The sequence below is a fragment of the Carlito syrichta genome, unplaced genomic scaffold, assembly GCF_000164805.1.
Source record: "Carlito syrichta isolate Samal-C Ts95f unplaced genomic scaffold, Tarsius_syrichta-2.0.1 Scaffold314028, whole genome shotgun sequence".
Taxonomy (NCBI): domain Eukaryota; kingdom Metazoa; phylum Chordata; class Mammalia; order Primates; family Tarsiidae; genus Carlito; species Carlito syrichta.
In genome coordinates, this window is record NW_007258124.1 from 758,455 (window position 1) to 780,682 (window position 22,228).

Consider the following 22,228-nt stretch of genomic DNA (forward strand, 5'->3'; position numbering starts at 1 on the left):
AGAGGTCACTCAGTATTATAGACTCTAGTTTCATCCAGGTTGCTGCGAAATTCATGATTTTGTTCTTTTTTATGGCTGCGTAGTAGTCCATTGTGTATATGTACCACATTTTTTTACTCCAGTCCTCTTTTGATGGGCAGCGTGGTTGTTTCCAAGTTCTTGCTATTGTGAACAAGGCTGCAATAAACATACGTGTGCAGGTATCTTTTTTATAGAGTGATTTGAGTTCTTCACGGTATATTCCCAGTAAAGGGATTGCGGGCTCATATGGGAGATTGATATTTAGAGCTTTTAGGAATCACCACACTGCTTTTCACAGAGGTTGCACTAGTTTACACTCCTACCAACAGTATAGAAGTGTTAGGAGGATTTCTTATACTTTCTTCCCTGTGAATAGTTATTTGAATAATGAATACTTACCTTTCTAACCCTAACTTTGCCATCATGTGACCTTAGTAAATCGCTTATTTGTATATAATTTTTACATCAAATTCAGATTTTCTATCTTGTGAGGTTATTTTAAGTATTAAATAAGAAATTACATGCCAAAGTAGGTAGAAATACTGTTTTGAAAAGATTTACATTATGGCTGGGCTCAGTGACTTAGCCTATAATCCCAGCGTTTTGAAGGCCGAGGCCAATGGATTGCCTGAGCCTACGGGTTCGAGACCCACCTGAGCAACTTGGTGAGACCACATCTCTACAATAAATCAAAAATTAGCCAGGCGTGGTAGTGAGTGCCTGTAGTTCCAGCTACTTGGAAGGCTGAGGTAGAAGGATCGCCTGTGCCTAGCAGGTCGAGGCTGTGGTGGCCCGGAGCATGCCACTGCACTCCAGTCTGGGCAACAGAGTGAGACTCCAACTCAAAAAAAAAAAAAAAATTTTACAGTAGTGAATATTTGACATTAGTAAATATTTGGCAGACGATTTAGCCAGTGTTTATTTAGGGCCTACTATGGTGAGGTACAAAGCTACTCTTAAGAAAAATACTCATCTGTTTATAGAACAGAACTATTCTAATAATTATTTGTAAAGCATATCACTGTTGACACTGTGTTAGCATTGTGTTCCCATGGAAGAAAGTTTTTGTATATTTGGGATTTTGGTTTTGGGGTTAAATCTGGGGCATTTTATCAGTATTTGAATATTTTGTAGCATGTTGACAAAAGAATCTATTTTCATTTTGATGAACTGTTTTGCCCTTAGTTCATAAGGGTTCCAGTGCTGCTAGTGCTAGGCATTAGTGAATAAATTAATGAGATATGATATCCCTGTCATGCAAATAATTTACAGTCTGGCAAATACTTAATTGCTCCTAAACCTTACATTTCTTATAATTTTGTCTTGGTACTTAGAGCATATAAGCAGTAGGATCAGTACTTCCTAATGTGTAAAAATAGTTTATTTCAAATAAAAGATATTATATTTTAGGGTTGTTAATGCAAAAGTATCTTAGTGCTGTGCGGCTTTTAGATTTCATTTATTCATTAACATATTTATTGAACATCTGTTATATGCCAGACTCCTTAGACATCGGAGATAATGCATTGAACAAAGGATCCCTGTCTTTGTGGGACTTTTATATTCTAGTGGGGGTGATAGTTGGCTATGAGCATAATTATACAGTATGCTAAAAGATAAGTACTATGGAGGAATATAGGGTAGGATAAGGGGGATTAATTTTAAGGCAGGTGATCATCTTGCATTTTAAATGAGGTACTTAAATAAAATCTCATAGAGAACTTAAAGACTTGAAGGAAGTAAAGGAGATGGCCATATAGATATTTGGAAGAACACTTCCTAACAAAGGGAACAGCCAGGAGGGTATCTGGCCTATTTGAGGAACACCAAAGAAACCCTGGGAAGCAGTGCGAGTGAAGGAGGACTAGAATAGTTGAAGATGAAGTTGAAAAAGAGAATAACTAGATTATAGAAAGGTTTAGTAGAGCAAAAATTTGATTTTTACTCAGTGAAATAGTCATTGCAGGATTTTGAACATGATCTGACTAGAAGCTTGGCTGCCACTGTTATGACATCTTGAGAACCTCAGTGTTGTAAACCTGAGAAAATAGGAATTTGAAAGTCTAAAATTATCTTATTCAAACCAGAAGCTAATAATTCTGTATTTATACTGGGTCTTTAGCGATATAGAAGTCCTGATGCTTCCTGGGGTTCTCTGGTACAAATCAGTTTGTTTCTTGTGCCTTCCCTCTTAGCCTTAGATTTCAGCTTTCTAGGGTCTGTCAGTTTCCACTAGTTCATCTTTCCAGCTTCACTGTTGTCTCCTCCCTTGATCTATCATCCCTTGTCATCTTACTGGTTATTTTAGGAGAGTAGAGAGAAGCGTATATTTGTTAGTTACCATGTTGATTTTACAATTGATTTAACAATGTGGTTAGAAAAAACTGAGATACTTGCACTGAAACTTCACTTTGCCTTGTAAAATATCTTGACAGAGTTAATAGTAATAATGTTATTTTCATGAAACATATCAGGCCTGCAGAAATTTTAACTTAAAATATATCTACTCATGTCAGTAAAGAAAAAGGCATAATCACTTTGGTTATATACATGTATAACTTATTTAAAAGTATCTTATCTCACTGTAAAGCCCATACCTTTGCGAGTCACTATACTAGAACAGTTTAGATCCAAGAGCCCCTTTCAGTGAATGGATTTGGATGAGTTAGTGTGCTTGAGGACTTGAGAGCAGAGTGAATTACCTAAAGACAGCATATTTTGGTGGAAAAATGTAGATGGGAGACCTAGATTTTAGCTCCATTTCTCTATTGCTAAATTTGCGGTGTCAATACATCACCTAATCTTTCTATGCCTCAGTTTTTTTATTTATAAAATAAGTTGCACGTTAGATAATCTATAAGCAATTCTAAAAATTTCATTGATACTTGAGTTGTTTTGGAAATTTTTTATGCTTTTGTGGACAACAAATATAATTAATTTTTAAATTTTTTTATGCAGGTTAATGGTGCAATGTAAGAAACCTTTAAAGGTTTCTGATGAATTAGTGCAGCAATATCAAATAAAAAATCAGTACCTTTCAGCAATAGCATCTGATGCAGAACAAGAACCTAAAATTGATCCATATGCATTTGTTGAAGGAGATGAGGAATTTCTTTTTCCTGATAAAAAAGATAGACAAAATAGTGAGAGAGAAACTGGAAAAAAACACAAGGTAAGAGAAATCACAGTACACTAAGGGGTCACTCATGATTTTGTAGTACTGCATATAATAGCACACTTAACCTCATTATGTTCTCTTAGAATAGAAAGATTAATCATTTTACTTAGAAAAAAATTTTTTTTCAATGGGTAAGTCAGATACATGGTACATATTACAGCTAGTCTCTGATAATGAGATCTTTGTTGTTTTCTTTAAAATTTTCTGGGTAGGATAAAGAAGCTATTAGCCCTCTATCATAATTGAAATCAGGGCATTTAGTTGTAGACGATTTTGACATTGAGTTAAAAATATGCCATAAGTGAATTTTCAGTTCTCAAAGACACAGTAAAATACATACATCACTGAATTTTAAAAATATGTATTTTAAATTATGTGATTCAGTAACTTATAGTGTCCCTAAAAATAGAAACTTATATTAATGAAGTAACAGGCACAGAAATAGTTATTTTATTAAAATTTTAAAAATTAAAAATTTGATCCAGGTGTGGTGGTTCATGCTTGTAATCCTAGCTAGTACTTTGGAACGCTGAGGCGAGAGGATCACTTGAGCACAGCCTCGGCAATATGGCAAGACCTCATCTCTACAAAGATTCTGAAACAAATTAGCCAGGTGTGGTAGTATGTGCCTATAGTCCCAGATACTTGGGAGGATGGGTGAAAGGATTGCCTGAGACCAGAGATTGAGGCTACAGCGATCTGTGAGCATGCCACTGCACACCAGCCTGGGTGACAGAGTGAGACCCTGACTTAAAAAAAGAATTTTTTTTTTTGAAATCTAGTAAGCATAAGATAACTCTGCTAGATAAGAATTTTATGTTAAGTAGAAAATATGAAAACTGAAAGCTGTAAAAATGTGAAAATGATCCAGTAATATGTTTAATACAAAGAATTAATTTCACAAAGCTCTATTTAGCCCTACTATGTGCCAGATACTTGAAATTTTATCTTTTTGTAAATATGAAAACAGTTGTAACTGGCAAGGCTACACTTATAATAGAAAGAACACAGACTTTGGAGTTGAGAGATTTAGGTTAAAATTCCAGCTCTCGTACCCATCAGTCATATTTCCTGAGGCAGATTGTCATTAGAGTCTCTGGTTTTTTTTTGTCTGTTAGATCAGCATACTACCTGTTGTTAACTGTAAGAATCAGTGATGATATATGTAGAATACTTAGCAGGATGCCTGACCATAACTGCTCAATAATTGGTAGATTTTGTTGTTGGCAAATTCTATATTCTATCCTCACATATAATATTTGTTTGCAGGTAGAAGATGGGACATCTAGTGTAGCAGTGTTATCACATGAAGAAGATGCTATGTCATTATTTAGCCCCTCTGTCAAGCAAGGTAAGACTTTTATTTCCTAATCAAAATATTGTATTCCAGAATTGTTACTTACTACAAACTGATCTGATACTGTTGAAATCTTTTAGCATAATCTGTATGTTTCATAGAAAGGAATCTTAAAATGATGGATTTATTGGTTATCTTTTATTGTGAGAAGCAAGTTGAGGTTGATAGGATTTCTGTTTTGAATTGTTGAAATTCCTTTTTTATAAATATATAGTCTTCACCTGTAAGATGATGAGTTTGGATAAGATCATTGTCTAAGGTCTCTGTTCAAAAAACACAATTTTAAAATTAAACTTTACAGGAAGTTTGTTGTCTTTTTTCTTCCCACACACACACGAGAGTTGTTTCTGAGGCCATTAATTCAACAAATATTTCTTAAACACCTCTTATGTGTAGGCACTGTTTAGGCATTGGGGATACAGTGGTCAAGACTCCACCTTGAAAGTTTCTGACTTGTGCTCTTTGTGAGCGGAAAAGAGAGACACAGTATAATAGTTAATTTACAAAATCCATTAAACTTTAAAAATAATTTTTATTTTTATTTTGAGTTGGAGTCTCACTCTGTTGCCCAGGCTGAAGTGCAGTGGCACACTCACAGCCAACCCAGTGGTGACCTTGCTGGGCTCAGACAATCCTTCTGCCTCAGCCTTTCAAGCAGCCAGAACTACAGGCATGCGCTACCACTCCCAGCTGATTTTTTAATTTATTCGAGAGAAGAGATCTCATCAAGTTACCCGGGCTGTTCTGAAACCCATGGGCTCAGGCAATTCACTCATATCGACCTCCCAGAGTGCTTGGGATACAGGTTGAGCCACTGAACCTGGCCAGTTTTTTTTTTTAATTGACAAATACAAATTGTGTATGATGTTTTCATATATTCTACATTGTGGAATAGCTAAATCAAGCTATTTAACATATGCATTACCTCACATACTTAACGTTTTCTTTTTTAATGAGAACACTTAAAATCTACTCTCAGCAATTTTCAAGTATGCAATATATTGTTATAACTGTAGTCACCATGATGTACAGCAAAATCCATTTAAGTTTTGATGGGAGCAAAGTAAGTTGTCTTTCAGTGTGTGTTTTTTGAGGACAAAGTTTTGTTTTAATATTTGGAGTAAATAGAGGGTCAGCCACTGGATAACCCAAATTAAAGCAAGAAAAAGTCTGTCTGAAGAAGGAACACATTGTCAAAGTAGCTTAGCAAGTTAACAATTTGGGTTATTCGGAAAAGTGATCTACAGATTCAGTACAATCCCTGTCAAAATTCCAATGACATTTTTCACAGTAGTAGAAAAAAACAATCCTAAAATTTATATGGAACCACAAGAGACCCTGAATAGGCAAAGCGATCTTGAGCAAAAGGAACAAAGCTGGTGGCATTGCACTACCTGATTTGGAAATCTACAAAGTTATAATAATTAAAGCTGCATGGTACTGGCATAAGAAAAGACATGTAAACCAATGGAACAGAATAGAGAGCTCAGAAATAAATCCACACACTTACCGTCTACTGATTTTCAACAAGGATGCCTAGAGCACACAATCTGAAAAGGGCAGTCTTTTCAGTAAGTGATACTGGGAAAATTGAATGTTCATATGCTTGCACCTGTAGTCCTAGCTACACAGGAAGCTAAAGCAGAAGCATTGCCTGAGCCCAGGAGTTTGAGGCTACAGTGAGCTGTGATCATGCCACTGCATTCCAGCCTAGGAAACAGAGTAAGACCCTCACTTAAAAAAAAAAAATAGAAGTAGAATACCAGATGATCTAACAATCCCTACTGAGCATATGTGAAAAAATACGAAATCAGTATGTCAGTACTGATATCTGCACACACGTATTTATTGCAATATTATTCACAGTTGCCAAGATATGGAATCAGCCTAAGTGTCCATTCCATCCATGGATAAAAGGATTAAAGAAGATGTGGTCTATATACAATAATATAGATGTGGTCTATATACAATAATGGTATACTATTTGACCTTAAAAAGGAAATTCTTATCATTTTTGACAATATGGACAAACCTGGAGGACAAGTAAAGTGAAACAAGCCAGGCACAGAAAGATAAATACTGTGTGTTCTCACTTATGGTGATCTAAAAAAGTTGAACTCATAGAAGTGGAGAGTAAAATGGTAATTACTAGAGGCTGGGAGATAGAGAGATTGGGGAGGACACAAACTATCAGAAGGAGTAAGTTAAAGAGATCTATTGTACATCATGTTTACCACAATTATTTTCTTTTTTTTGGGTTGGGGTGTCAATCTTGTCCAGGATACAGTGGCATGATAATCACCACCGCCTTGACCTCCTGAGCTCAAGAGATCCTTCTGCCTCAACCTCCTGTGTAGCTGGGACTAAAGTGCATGCTACCATGCCGGACACATTTTTTTATTTTTTGTTGTTGAAATGAGGTTTCACTATGTTGCCTAGGTTGGTCTCAAACTTCTGAGCTCAGGCAGTCCTCCCACCTTGGCCTCCCAAAGTGCTGGGATTGCAGTTGTGAGCCATAGTACCTGGTCTGGTTACCACAATTAATAATATATTGTATATTTGAAAATTGCTCGGAAAGTAGATTTTTAAGTGTTTTAACCTAACAATGTAAGTACCTGTATGTGAGGTAATGCATATATTAAAAAGCTTGATTTAGCCATTTCATAATATACACATATATCAAGACAAAACAAAAAAAACAGTTTGGGTTCTTTGGTCTATTTACCTATCCTAGGCTATTCCCAGGGTATATGTAGGAAGTATGTAATCTCCTTATTGTGCATGTGGTCCAAGTTTCTCCACGTGTGAGTATCTCTGAGGTGGGGCTTTAGAATCTTGGTTTTTAACGCTAAGTATGCTAGGTAATTTTTACATACTCTGAAATTTTAAAACTACACATCTAGTGAATCTTTAGAATTGACACACAGAGACACTAGTAAAGTGACTTATTTTTCTGAAAGTGCGGACTATCTCAAGTCTGTTGGCATACAGAGAGAAGAATGATTTGGAAGGTTGTGAATAAAATTATTTTGTTTTCTTGTGTGTGAATATATGGGGAGTTTAATTTTCATTAGCATTTGTATCATGTATTTTTTTTTCCCAAAAAACAGGAGGTGGGGGGAGAAAATAAAAATTCTAAACAAAGCTTAACTAACTAAGAGGTAACATTTATTGAATACTTAAGTGCCTGGCACTAGACAAAGTGCTTTACTTATACTCTCACATTTAATTCTTGGTACCTGCCATTAGTGAGGCACAGAGTGATTAAGGAATTTGCCATAGGTCATATTGTTAGTGGTGGAGCTGGGATTCAAATTAATAGTCTGTCTAACCTAAGAGCCAGAGCTCTTAATCACGGTATTATTTTTTCTTTGAATTTTAGAAAGACAGAAAAATAAAAATGTGTGTACTTAATTTTATTGTCCTAATAATGTTTATATTTATACTTGATACATTAGTCATTGATGTAGAGTGTTTAGCTATGTTGTGGATTACATGGCCTTTGAGCTTCCTTGGAAAGATACCTATGAAAAAAATTACTAAATTTTCAACAAGAAATTGCAAATAAATTTCTTGTTACATTTTCCTTTCATAAACTTAACCTTATGTACGTAATTTAAAAACTTATTTGGTCAGTAGTAGATTTTTATTTTTATTTTTATTTTTTTTAAGTTGGAGTTTCACTCCATTGCCCAGGCTGGAGTACAGTGGCACACTCATAGCCACCCCAGCGTCAACCTGCTGGGCTCCGGTGATCCTTCCACCTCAGCCTTCCAAGTAGCTGGAACTACAAGTGTGAGCTACCACACCCGGCTCATTTTTTGATTTATTGTAGAGATGAGTTCTCACCAAGTTGCCAAGGCTGGTCTCAAACCTGTGGACTCAGGCAATCCTCTAACCTCGGCCTCCCAAAGTGCTGGGATTACAGGCTTGGGCCACTGCACCCGGCTAGTAATCGATTTTTAAATTTTATTTTTCTGATTGACATTTAGATGCTCCACGCCCTACTAGTCATGCCCGTCCTCCATCAACAAGTTTGATTTATGACTCAGACCTGGCAGTCTCTTATACTGACCTTGATAATCTCTTCAATTCTGATGAAGATGAACTAACAGTGAGTATTTCATTATTAATTAAGATTAGAATTTGTTTTCCTTGATTTTATATAAGTTCTTTATTTTTTAGACGTTATTTGTCACTTGAATGCTGTGTTAGGTAATATGTAATATGTTATAATGAAATGTCTAGTTTTTAAAATTTTTTCATGTTTGAGCAGTTTTATAGTGTCACTTATACATTGAGTTTTTTCCCTTTTGTTTGTATATTTGAAGGACACATTATTAAGCTTAATTTGAACTATGTTCTTTTTTGCAGTTTTTAGAAAGCAGAATTATTCTCCTGTTCTTTGATTCTCTAGTTTGAGACATGACCCTGGAATTAACTCATTTGGAGAAGATATAATTAATTAACATTAAAATAATATGCTTTGTCAATTTATTAAGGAATGAATACCACTTCTTTTGAATTTTCTTGGATCACAGCTACTATTATAATAAGACAGATACATGCTATAACAATGAAAGAGAAAGAAAAAGTAATATTTAATCTTTAACACCCATTTGCAGAGAAAGGTGAAGATAAAGCTTAAAATGAGATTCCCTAGAATGTCAAATCTCTGGCAAATTAATGAATTGGGTGCTGCATTATCATAAAAGGGAATTCCTTTTCATCTGCATAAAGGTAGCTTGGAAACTTGTGTGGTACATTTGATCTTTCTTGTCCTATATGATACATGCTTTTAATCCTCTCTCAGCATATATATTTTTATATATATGTATATTTATGTTTGTATGTTTGTATATATGTACACACACACACAACAGATACAGCTAAATAGAAAGTTTTACTCGTAACCCAAAATGTAGTCTATTTTAGGGTACCCTTCACTAGATGAATATATCCTTGAATACTTTGGTACATTTGTACTCTCTCTCTGCTACCATTCTTGTGTCAGCTGTGGTACCTGTGAGACAAAAAGGTTATAGTAAGAGCTCAGTCTGCATATTTATTACAAAGCATCTAACAGAAGACATGGAATAAATGTCAGATCTAAAACATTGCTGATAGATTGGAAATGGTAAGACTTGTTCTGCTCAGTGCATTAAAACTTAGGTTTAATTAGGGGCCCTATTGCTTTTTCATGAGATCTTTTTGAAGTTTGTGTTTCGTTTTACCTGTTTCGGTGTTTTTGCAGGGGTAAAGAGATTATTAAAACATAGAGGGTGATTGATGCAGCAATCCATAGCAAAATCTACTGATTGATATGGCAAACTTTAATGTGTTCAAATTAAGAGGACAAATACTTTTTGAGTTTCTTTTACTAAGAAGCAATTCTGAAGTTAATTACAAATCCTTATTGCAGGTTTTCTTATTTTTTATTTTAATAGGTTTTAAGTTATATGTTAATCTTGCTTCTTTGTGTTTTGAAAGTATTGATAATTTTCTTTGGAAGAACTTTTTCCTCTTGATTTGAAAGCTTATCAAAGAATATTCAGAGAAATGAATCAGTGATTGTCTAAGATGTATTTTACATATTTAAGCTAGATCTAGTATGTATTTGGCTCTATCACAGATTCAGAATATTATTTTTCACAAATGGGCTTTCCTTTTAAGTTATATGTGAATGATTACTATTTTGAGATCACTTTGGATGTAAAATTTCAGATAATTGTGCTTTTTTTTTTGAATAGCCTGGATCTAAAAAATCAGCAAATGGATCAGATGATAAAGCCAGCTGCAAAGAATCAAAGACAGGAAATCTGGACCCATTATCTTGCATAAGTAAGCTTCCCAAATCTGTGTTCTAGATAAATTTGCACACTTTTGATTTCAACAAAGCTCCCCGCTCCTTTTGTTTTAAGCACAGATTTTACCTTGTTTTAGTCTTATGTTAAAACCTGTGTTCTATTAAATATAGGTACTGCAGATCTTCATAAGATGTATCCTACACCACCATCATTGGAACAACATATTATGGGATTTTCCCCAATGAATATGAATAATAAAGAATATGGTAGTATGGATACAACACCTGGAGGAACTGTTCTAGAAGGAAATAGTTCTAGTATAGGAGCACAGTTCAAAATTGAGGTTGATGAGGGATTCTGTAGTCCAAAACCTTCTGAAATTAAAGTAAGTATTCTATTTTTCTAGAAAAATAATTCACTTTTTATATTTTCTTATAGATTCAGTTTGTTGCTTTATTCAAAAATTCACCCAGGCTAGAATGCAGTGGCATGCTCATAGCCACCCCAGCATTGACCCACTGAGGCGGAAGGATTGCCAGAGCAATCAAATAGCTGGAACTACAGGCATGCGCTATCGTGCCCGGTTAATTTTTTTTTTTTTTAATTGTAGAGATAAGGTCTTGCCAAGTTATCTGGGCTGGTCTCGAATCCATGGGCTCAGGCAATCCACTCACCTTGGCCTCTCAAAGTGCTGGGATTATAGACTGAGCCACCAATCTCGTCCCAAAAGTCCTTTCATAATTATTTTAGTTTTGCACCTAATTACTTTGAGGACTGAATTTTGGTGACAGTCTTAATGCATTTAAGAAAAGAAGATAATTAGACTTACATTTTATTCTGTTTAATGAAAAGGAAAAAATCAGTTTGGACTTTTTTGTTTGTTTGTTTGTTTTCCCTGGAAGATTAGATACTTAAAGTCCACATTCTTTATATTGTAGGATTTTTCTTATGTCTATAAGCCTGAAAATTGTCAAGTTCTGGTAGGATGTTCCATGTTTGCACCTCTTAAAACTCTACCAAGCCAGTATCTGCCCCCTATCAAATTGCCAGAAGAGTGTATTTACCGTCAGAGTTGGACTGTTGGAAAATTGGAATTGCTTTCTTCAGGGCCTGCAATGCCATTCATCAAAGAGGGGTATGACTTTTGCTATTATTATAGCATATGAATACTTATGTATCTTTAATTTCTTCTATAAAAGTACTTGGTATACTGGAAAAAGAATGTTGGTTTTGAAAATTCTGGGGCAACCCCTTCAGATCTCTTCCCACTGTGGGAATTTTTCTGTCCTTTCAATAAATCCTGCTTTCTTACTTAAAAAAAGAAAAGAAAAAGAAAATTCTGAAAATTATTTTCTGGTTAATCAGTTACAATTATAATAATTGGGTACGGATAAACTATTGGAACACTTAAGACCATTTGTATTCAGAAACACCTTTTCTTTTGGTCTTCAATTCAAAGTTACTCCTATTTGTACATTTGCCATGTTTCTCATGTTTTTCACATTTTAATATTTCTGAATTTGGAGTGTCTTACAATTGGTAGCATTTTAAAATGACCATTTTTTCCTCTTTACACATGAACATCTCTAAAATGACTTTTTAAAAAACAGTCAGTGGCATCTTAGAATCAAGGAAATAGGAATATTTCTAGTATAAGACATTTACAGATAGTGCATGTGGATGTCTAGGTGTGGATAAGTGTATGAAGATTTTGTTTATAATTTTGGAACTCATTGGTTGATCCTTAGCCCACACCAATCACTTAGAGTAGATATGTTAACAAGAAATAAGACTGAATTGTACTTGTAATTTTTGTACTAACTGTACTTTTATAATTTTAGTGTTACTGAAAAACATTTGAGACATTTTTAGTTGTATATTACATTACTAATGTATTCCTTTGTATATGTATTTGATTTTCTTCTATCCTGGTGACAATAGTGATGGAAGTAATATGGATCAAGAATATGGCCCTGCTTATACACCTCAAACTCACACTTCTTTTGGGATGCCTCCTAGCAGCGCACCTCCTAGTAATGGCGGAACAGGAATTCTTCCTTCTCCATCTACCCCTAGATTTCCAACTCCAAGGACTCCAAGGACTCCAAGAACTCCTCGTGCAGCTGGTGGACCTGCTAGTGCTCAAGGTTCAGTCAAATATGAAAATTCAGACTTGTATTCACCAGCTTCCACCCCATCTACGTGCAGACCCCTTAATTCTGTTGAACCTGCAACTGTCCCTTCCATTCCTGAAGCACACAGTCTTTATGTAAACCTCATCCTTTCAGAATCAGTAATGAATTTGTTTAAAGACTGTAATTTTGACAGTTGCTGTATCTGTGTCTGCAACATGAATATCAAGGGTGCTGATGTTGGAGTTTACATTCCAGATCCAACACAGGAAGCACAGTATAGGTGTACTTGTGGCTTCAGTGCTGTCATGAACAGAAAATTTGGAAACAATTCAGGATTATTTCTTGAAGATGAACTGGATATCATAGGACGCAATACAGACTGTGGCAAAGAAGCAGAAAAACGTTTTGAAGCTCTCAGGGCTACCTCTGCTGAACATGTTAATGGAGGATTAAAGGAATCTGAAAAATTACCTGATGATTTGATATTATTGCTCCAAGATCAGTGCACTAATTTATTTTCACCCTTTGGAGCAGCAGACCAAGATCCTTTTCCCAAAAGTGGTGTACTTAGCAACTGGGTACGTGTTGAAGAGCGGGACTGTTGCAATGACTGCTACCTTGCATTAGAACATGGGCGTCAGTTCATGGATAATATGTCAGGAGGAAAAGTTGATGAAGCACTTGTGAAAAGTTCCTGCTTACACCCTTGGTCCAAAAGAAATGGTAAGTATGCTAATAAAATAATTTTTTGTTTGCTTATTTTCCTTTAGTTGTATAATTTTGCTTTTATTTCTTAGGGGAAAGTATTGAAGGCAGTTTCTGATGTAGTGAAAAGAGACACTTGGTTAGGCATGGTGACTCACTTCTGTAATCCCAGCACTTTGGGAGACTGAGGCCAGAGGATTGTTTGAGACAAGCCTGGGCAACACAGTGAGATCTCTGCAAAAAAATCAAAAAAATTAGTCAGATGTGATGTTGTACACCTGTAGTTCAGCTACACAGGAGGCTGAGGCAGAAGGATCGTCTGAGCCTGGGAGGTAGAAGCTGCAATGAACTGTGATCATGCCACACTGTACCGTAGCCTAGGAACCAGAGTGAGACCCCGACTCAAAAAATAAAATAAAAATAGACATCCGGGCTAGGTGGCTCAGCCTGTAATCCCAGCGCTTTGGGAGGCTGAGGTGAGTGGGTTGCCTGAGCCGGCGGGTTTGAGACCCGCCTGGGCAACTTGGTGAGACCTCATCTCTACAGTAAATCAAAAAATCAGCCGGGCGTGGTAGTGTGTGTCTGTAGTTGTGGCTACTTGGAAGGCTGAGGCAGAAGGATCGCCGGAGCCCAGCAGGTAGAGGCTGCGGTGGCCTGGAGCGACGACTGCACTCCAGTCTGAGCGATGGAGTGAGACTCCATCTCAAAAAAATAAAAAATAAAAATAGACAAATAATAATTGTATATATTTATTGTATACAGAGTGATATAGTCATACATGTATACATTGTAGAAAGATAAAATCAAGCTAATTAGCTTATCTATCACCTCACCCACTTATTTATTTTTTGTGGTGAGAACATTTAAAATTACTCTTTTAGCAACTTTGAAATATAGAATATATTAACTGTGGTCACCATGCTGTGCAATAGATCTCTAAAACTTATTTCTTCTAACTGAAATTTTTTAGCCTCTGACCAACATTTCCTGACCTCCTCCCCAAACTGCTTCATAGAGAGGAAATATTAATGTGTGAGAGAAAAGAAAATTGCAGGAATAAAGTCATTGAATGTAGTAATAACATTCAGTACACAAGTAGAGTGATAGGTAGACCCTTATATAGGAGCAAATCCATTGTAGCAAGAAGGAAAGGCATAATTTATGAGTACATAATGCATTCTCTTGGCAAACAGAAGGGGGGAAGGTTTCCTGTGATTTTTATAGCTAAGAATGAGGAGAGTAATTATTGGGATGAGATAGTGATTTCCAAAGTGTAGTTTTCCAGGCTAGTAGCTTCAAACATCTACCTGGAAACTTTTTGGAATTGCCAGTTTTTACACCCTACTCTTAACCTAAATCAAACTCTGGACATGGGACTCAGTTTTGCTACTCACTAACAATATGATCTTGGACAAGTTAGTTTAACATCTTGATTCTCTTCATCTGTAATAATGAAGTAAACTAGTACTTGATTCGTATAGTGTTGTAAAGATCTAATGAGCTAATCTACATATATAATATATTAGCATATTACTGAATTAAAATAAACTGCTATTATTATTATTAAAATTGTAAAGGTGACTGGGCCCAGTGGCTCATACCTGTAATCCCAGCATTTTGGGAGACAGAGGCGAGAGGATTGCCCGAGCCCAGGGGTTCGCGACTAACCTGGGCAACATGATGAGACTTCATCTCTAAAATAAAATTTAAAAATTAGATGGGCATAGTGATACACGCCTGTAGCTCCAGTTACTTGGAAGACTGAGGTGAAAGGATTGCCTGAGCACAGCAGGTCAAGGCTGTAGCAGGCATGATTGTGACATTGCACTCCAGCCTGGGCAATAGAGTAAGACTGACTCAGAAAAAAATTAAAAAATAAGATACTTTATTTCAGGTACAGCCAACCTACATCTTTTTAAAGAAGTCTCAAAATGCCACTAATTAACTAACTTTGGATTGTGGACTAACACACATAGAAAGTTAGCTTCTTTCAAAATATGTTTTTTGGTAAGAATTGGTGTTCTTAGGTGGTATTTGTCATATAACTTTTATTTGACCCATGTGTCATTTGGTAATTTAATCATTTTTAGACATGTACAAAACAGTGTGTTTGGTATTTTAGGAGCCCTGAAGATATTTTATCTTTAAATTGCTTACAGACTGTTAGGAGAACTAAAACTATAATGCAGGATTGAAAGAAGTAACTATTGACCCATGAATAGGAGAAAGGATAAGTAATTACAGTAGTATAAGATGGAATGTTATATAACCTCTGAAAAAGAAGAAAGCTATATGTAGCAAATAGATAAATCATTGAGAGGAAGAAGGAACCCCAGAATGTGACAAATTTTAAGATACCTTTAAAAATATCTGGGCGACTGAGAGAGACTCTGACTCAAAAAAAAAAAAATATATATATATATATATAACTTTTTAAAGTATTAACTTTTTTTTTTGAGTTGGAGTCTCACTCTGTTGCCCAGGCTGGAGTGCAGGGGCACGCACACTCACGGCCACCTCATTGTTGACCTGCTGGGCTCATGCATCCTTCCACCTCAGCCTTCCAAGTAGCCGTAGCTACAGGCGCATGCTACCATGCCTGGCTGATTTTTTATTTATTGTAGAGATGTGGTCTCGCCAAGTTCCTGGGTGGTCTTGAACCCGCGGGCTTAGGCAGTCCACTCCCCTTGGCCCCCCAAAGTGCTGGGTTACAGGCTGAGCTACTGTGCCTGGCCAGTATTAACTTTAACTTTGGAAACAAGCAAAACTGAATGTATTGTTTTTTTGCACACAAAATTCAGGATATTGGTTAATTCTTGAAACTTTGCACATGTCCAGAAGTGACCAAGGGATAGAATAGAGAGAAGCATTTAATAACTTTGTTTTTGGTACTGTTCTTGTTCTTGTGCAATGAGATTGCTCATTTCAATATTATTATTAAAGTAAATCTGTGAAATTATAGGATAGTGCATGGACCAATGATTAAATTTTTTTGTACATGACATAGTCTTATGATTCATCTTATGATTCATCCAATTTATTATTCTCAAATACCAAATTACAAAAGGAAAAGATGTAAGTAACTATCACAGGTTTTTATGAAGAGGGCAAGATTATCTCAAGCCATATATAGAGTTAGGAACATAAGCTGTAGTGTCTGACTGCTTGGATTTGGACATGACTCTTCCACTGTATACTTCCTGTGGCCTTGAGGAAGTTACTTAACTTCTCTGTGCTTCAATGTCTTCTTCTTTTTATTTTTTGACTAGTCAAGCGCATTAGTGAGGAGGTGGAAAAGAGTAGAACAAGGAGTTCAATATTTAACTGACAGTGAACAATCAATTAAGATAACTCACTACCTTTGGGGAAGCCCTCAGTTTCTTTTTTTTTGTTTGAGTTGGGTCTTACTGTTGCCCAGGCTGGGCTTAGGTGACCCTTCCACTTCAGCCTCCCAAGTAGCTGGGACTACAGGTACACGCCACTGTGCAGGCTCATATGTGTGTTTTTGTTTTTGTTTTTGGTAGAGATGAGGTCTCGCTATGTTGCCTAGGTGGGTCTCAAACTCCTGGCTTCAAGTGATTCTCCAGCCTCACCCTCCCAAAGTGCTGGGATTACAGGCATGAGCCACTGTGCCAAGCCACCTTTCTAAATAATGTATTTTTATTTTTTATTATATGTATTTATTTAGTGTTAGAGTCTCACCCTGTCGCCCAGGCTGCAGTGCAGTGGCATGATTCTGGCTCACTGCAGCCTTGACCTTCTGGGCACCAGGGATCCTTTCAACTCATCCTCCTGAGTAGCTGTGACTACAGGTGCATGCCACCATGCCTGGCTGAGTTTTTTATTTTCTGTAGAGACAAGTTCTCACCATGTTGCCCAGTCTGGTATCAAACTCCTAGGCTTAGGCAATACTCTTGCCTTGGCCTCCCAAGTATTAGGATTACAGGCATGAGTCACTGCATCCAGCCCAATTTCTTAAAATAGGGTCAATAAATAGACTTACTCCACAGGGTATTAAAAGGATCAAATGTATTCACACACAAAATAGAGAACAGGTTTGGCATATAGTAAGAACTCAAATGTTAGTAGTAATGACAACAGTAACAGTAGAATTAGTGGCACTCTATTTTTTATTATGTTTTTTTGAGAACCAACTTGTTTACCAAATAACAGAACATATTAAGTTTTACCTGATGCATATTTTTTGTGTAACAGTAATTTTAAACACTGATGTAAACAGAAAGCTATGCTGGCATAAAAATGAATTTCATCTTAAGGACTTGTCCAAAGAAAATAATGTAGAACAAACAGGAGAGAAATGCTTATATATTCCAGTTTAAAAATTTCAACATAAAAATAAGTAATACTAGAAAACATAAATGTGCAATATTGGAATATATTCATTAAATTATAGCAGTATTATGAAATAGTGGCAAACTTCTGCATTAGAGCCTTTGGCCTAATTGCTTCCTCTGCCTTGGATACTGTTCCCCAGGTTTGATTTATGTGCTTAACTCTCTTGCCTCCGTTAAATCTGTCAGATGTCGCTGGGGGCGGTGGCTCATGCCTATAATCCCAGTACTTTGGGAGGGAGAGGCGAGAGGCTTGCCTGATCTCTCAGGGGTTCAAGATCATCCTGAGCAATATGGCGAGACCTCATCACTACAATAAATAAAAAATGAGCTGGGTGTATTGGCACATGCCTGTGGTTTCAGCTATTTGGAAGGCTGAAGTGGAAAGATCGCCTGAGTCCAGCAGGTAGAGGCTGCGGTGGCCATGAGCGTTCCACTGCATTCCAGCCTGGATGACAGAGTGAGACTCTGACTCCAAAAACAAACAAACAAAAAATCTGTTAGATGCCATTTTAGTATAAAATTGCAAACCCCTCTTCATGCTCTCCGTCTTGTTCTTTTTGCTTTTTTTCTATAGTGTTTGCATATTACTTTTTTTTTTTTTTGGAGTGCAGTGACATGCTCATGGCCACCCCAGCGTGGCCTCGGCCTCCCAAAGTGCTGGGATTGCAGACTGAGCCACCGTGCCCAGCCCACTTTTTTATTTTTAAGAGCATCTTATTATGTTGCCTAGTCTTGTCTTGAATGCTTGAGCTCAAGCAATGCTTCTGCCTCTGCCTCCCAGGTAGCTGAGACTACAGGTATACGCCACCATACCCAGGCAGGAGTGCAGTGGTGCAAATTATAGCTCACTGCAACCTCGAATCCCTGGGCTCAAGCAATCCTCTAGTAGCCTCAGCCTTCCAAGTAGCTAGGACTATAGACATGTGCCATTGCACCTGGCTAATTTTTTTGTTGTTACTGTGAGGAGCAGGGTCTTCCTAATTTGTCCAGGCTGGTCTTGAACTCCTAAGCTCACATGGTTCTCCTGCGTCAGCCTCTCAAAGTGTTGGGAAAACAGGTGTGAGCCACCGGTGGCCAGCATGCTTGTGCTTTTGATATCATCTACAAAAGCCTTGCCTAACCCAATGTCATGAAAATTTGCTTTTTTTTTTTCTAAGAGTTTTGAAGTAGTTTTAGCTCTTACATGTAGATTTATGATAGAGTCTGAATTAAGTTTTTTATATAGTATATGTAAGGATTCCATCTTCCTTCTTTTGCATGTGGATATTCAGTTGTCCCAGAATTATCTGCTGAAAAGATTATCTTTCCCCGTTAAGTTATCTTGGTGCCTTTTGTCAAAAATCAATTGATCATAAATGCAAGGTTTGGTTTCTGGATAGTCAGTTGATTTCTGTCTATATCCTCTGTCTTCATGCTTAAAAATTATATATCGAAAATAAAACAACAACAACAAAAAAAATCATATATCCAAGCCAAATGCAGTAATATGTACCTGTAATCCCACTTGCATGGGAGACTGAGGTAGGAGAATCACTTGAGCTTCAGGGTTCCAGACCAATCTGGGCAACATAGTGAGACCCTATCGTAAAAACAAAACAAAACCCATGTATCCTTTTAATCATTGCTTTTCATCTAGGCCTCAATTTATGTTGATATTTTTCTTCCTTAGCACTTATAATTTATTTTATTCTTTTTCATGTCATTTTTTTCCCTTTAAGATTATAAGGTTTCTGAAGACATAAGTAGGAATTGGTTTACATAGTATTCTTGGCAGCTAGCATAGTTCCTGGCACGTAATAGGTCTTCAATAAATATGAAGAATGAAAAATAATCTATGAGAATCTCAGTGAATTAAAATCAAAATACAAGTTCCTGAACCTCACCCAGATGAGAATTTCTTGGGGTTGATCTCTGCATATGTACTTTTAAAAAGTTCTCATGTAATTATAGTAAACAGCTTTAGTCAGTGACAACTTTTTCTAGACTTTGTTTCGTATGAATATTCACATATGAATGCATTACTTCTAATTGTGTAAAATAAAGTGTAGAGGGTTTCCTTTGTTGTTTTGCTCTTTTTTTTTTTTTGAATTGGAGTCTCACTCTGTCGCCCAGACTAGAGTGCAGTGGCCGCTCCTGGCCACCACAGCCTCGACCTGCTGGACTCCGGTGATCCTTCCGCCTCAGCCTTCCAAGTAGCCGTAACTACAGGCGTGCGCTACCACGCCCGGCTCATTTTTTGATTTATTGTAGAGATGAGGTCTCGCTTGTCCAGGCGGGTCTCGAACCCACGGGCTCCCAAAGGCGCGGGGGTTACAGGCTGAGCCACCGAGCCCGGCCGTGTTTTGCTTTTTTAAGTCAGGGTCTCACTCTGGTATCTAGGCTGGAGTGCAGTGGCATGATCATAGCTCTCGGTAGCCTCAACCTCCTGGACTCAGGTGGTCCTTCTCTCTCAGCCTCTTGAAGAGCTAGAACTACAGGCATGCACGACTGGCTAACTTTTTAAAAAATATATATAGATGGGGTTTCACTATGCTGCCTAGGCTGGTCTCTGAACTCCTGGGCTCAAGCAGTCCTTCCACCTTGGTCTCCCATAGTGTTGGGAATTGCAGACATGGGCCACTGTGTCCGGCCCCACAGATAGTTTTACAACCTGTTTACATTTACCAGTATATTAGCTATTAGTTCATGTCAGAGCACTCTGTTATCTCTTTTGTTGTTTTTGAGACAGAGTTTTACTCTTTGGTTCAGGCTGGAGTGCAGTGATGTGAGCTTGACTCATTGCAACCTTCACTTTCTGGACTCCACAGGCACACACCAACATGCCCAGCTATGCTGCTTATTTTGTATAGAGATAAGGTCTCACTGTGTTGCCCAGACTGATCTCAAACTCCTGTCCTCCAGCAGTCCTCTAGCCTCAGCCTCCCAAAGTGCTGGGATTACAGGTGTGAGCCACTATCCCTGTCCTGTTAATACTTTTAATGACTAGTATTCTATCATATATACATTTATTTAAGCTTATTAGTTATTAATCATTGTCATTGGAACTGAATTAAATGTCTAGCTATGTATACTATTTAGATATAAGAAATTAAAGCCAGACATAGCAATAATGAATTAAAGTTGAATTATTTAATGTAGTAGGTGATCAAACAGGTTTAATGATACAGCTGGACCATCGTGGGGGCCAGATTTATTATAGCAATATCATTTAATGATTTTTACTTTTAATTATTTGGCATTGATGAACAGTACCTTTCATATGTATTCTGATGGTCAGAAATTAAGCTCATAATATTTGATAACCTATCAATCTAATAAGATTTCTAAGCTTACAAAACATGTATGGATACTAACACTTTAACAGTAAGTTTTTCTGTTACTGTATTCTAGAGTTGTTACAGCCTACTATTTGTTCCCAAATTAAACTTTAATCATTATAACCAATCTTATCTATCTGTTCATTTTACCAAAGTGGTGGTAATTAAGGGACATAATTGTCAATGTGAGACAGACTTCTTTGTGGTAAAGTACCCAAAGACACTAAAAAACAATCAAAATACATGCAGAAAGAGATTTGATTAATTTATATATTTATTAATCAGCTAATGAATAACTTTTATAGAGATGGTTACAGTGACTTTTTATTATGTATCTTCTTGGTTATGTAAGTGTCTAGAAGAGCCATTTCTACAGATCATTTTATATAGACCATACTACAGTTCTTTGTATAAGCATGTTTTTAATCTGAAAGATGAAAACCTGAACTTCCCTAGATGTATTCTGTATTATCTTAACATTTTATTTTTGTTAACAACAGCAATTCTTATTCACTCTTTTTTTTAAAATGCTTGTAGATGTGAGTATGCAGTGCTCACAGGATATACTTCGAATGCTCCTCTCTCTTCAGCCAGTTCTTCAGGATGCCATTCAAAAAAAAAGAACAGTAAGACCTTGGGGGGTTCAAGGTCCTCTCACTTGGCAACAATTTCATAAAATGGCTGGCCGAGGCTCTTATGGTAAGTAATTTATAGTGTTGTGTAATGACTGATTTAAGTCAGTCCTCAGATTTCTGTGCCCGACTAGAGTAAGCACATTTGTCTTTTAAAAATAGTTTTCGGCTGGGCTTGGTGGCTCAGATTGTAATCCCAGCACTTTGGGAAGCCAAGGTGAGTGGATTACTTGAGCCTGTGGGTTCGAGACCTGCCCGGGCAACTTGGCAAGACCTTGTCTTTACAATAAAAATAAAAAATTTGCCGGGTCTGGTAGTGTGCACTTGTAGTTCTTGCTACTTGGAAGACTGAGGTGGAAGGATCGCCAGAGCCCAGCAGATTGACGCCGGGGTGGCTGTGAGTGTGCCACTGTACTCCAGCCTGGGCGACAGAGTGAGACTCCAACTTAAAAAAAAAAAAAGTTTTATGGGCTGGGTGTGGTGACTCACACCTATAATCCTAGCACTTTGGGAAACTGAGGTGAGAGGATTGCCTGAGGCCGTGGGTTCGAGACCAGCCTGGGCAACTTGGTGAGACCTCATCTCTACAATAAATTTTTTTAAAAAAATTAGCCCGAGCCGGGCTTGGTGGCTCAGCCTGTAATCCCGCGCCTTTGGGAGGCTGAGGTGAGTGGATTGCCTGAGCCCGCGGGTTCGAGACCCGCCTGGGCAGCAAGACCTC

The 22,228-nt window shown here is 37.1% G+C and overlaps 1 protein-coding gene across 1 annotated transcript in view; it reads left to right on the top strand.

The window, feature by feature from the left end:
* MED13 (mediator complex subunit 13) overlaps nucleotides 1-22,228 on the top strand; it is a 119,829-nt gene that overhangs the window by 67,292 nt on the left and 30,309 nt on the right. Inside the window, exons 9-16 of the mRNA XM_021718947.1 lie at nucleotides 2,980-3,193; nucleotides 4,469-4,550; nucleotides 8,549-8,670; nucleotides 10,307-10,397; nucleotides 10,534-10,748; nucleotides 11,302-11,498; nucleotides 12,305-13,221; nucleotides 21,413-21,574. Coding sequence (XP_021574622.1) covers nucleotides 2,980-3,193; nucleotides 4,469-4,550; nucleotides 8,549-8,670; nucleotides 10,307-10,397; nucleotides 10,534-10,748; nucleotides 11,302-11,498; nucleotides 12,305-13,221; nucleotides 21,413-21,574 — 2,000 coding nt within the window. The remainder of the gene's footprint in view (nucleotides 1-2,979; nucleotides 3,194-4,468; nucleotides 4,551-8,548; nucleotides 8,671-10,306; nucleotides 10,398-10,533; nucleotides 10,749-11,301; nucleotides 11,499-12,304; nucleotides 13,222-21,412; nucleotides 21,575-22,228) is intronic.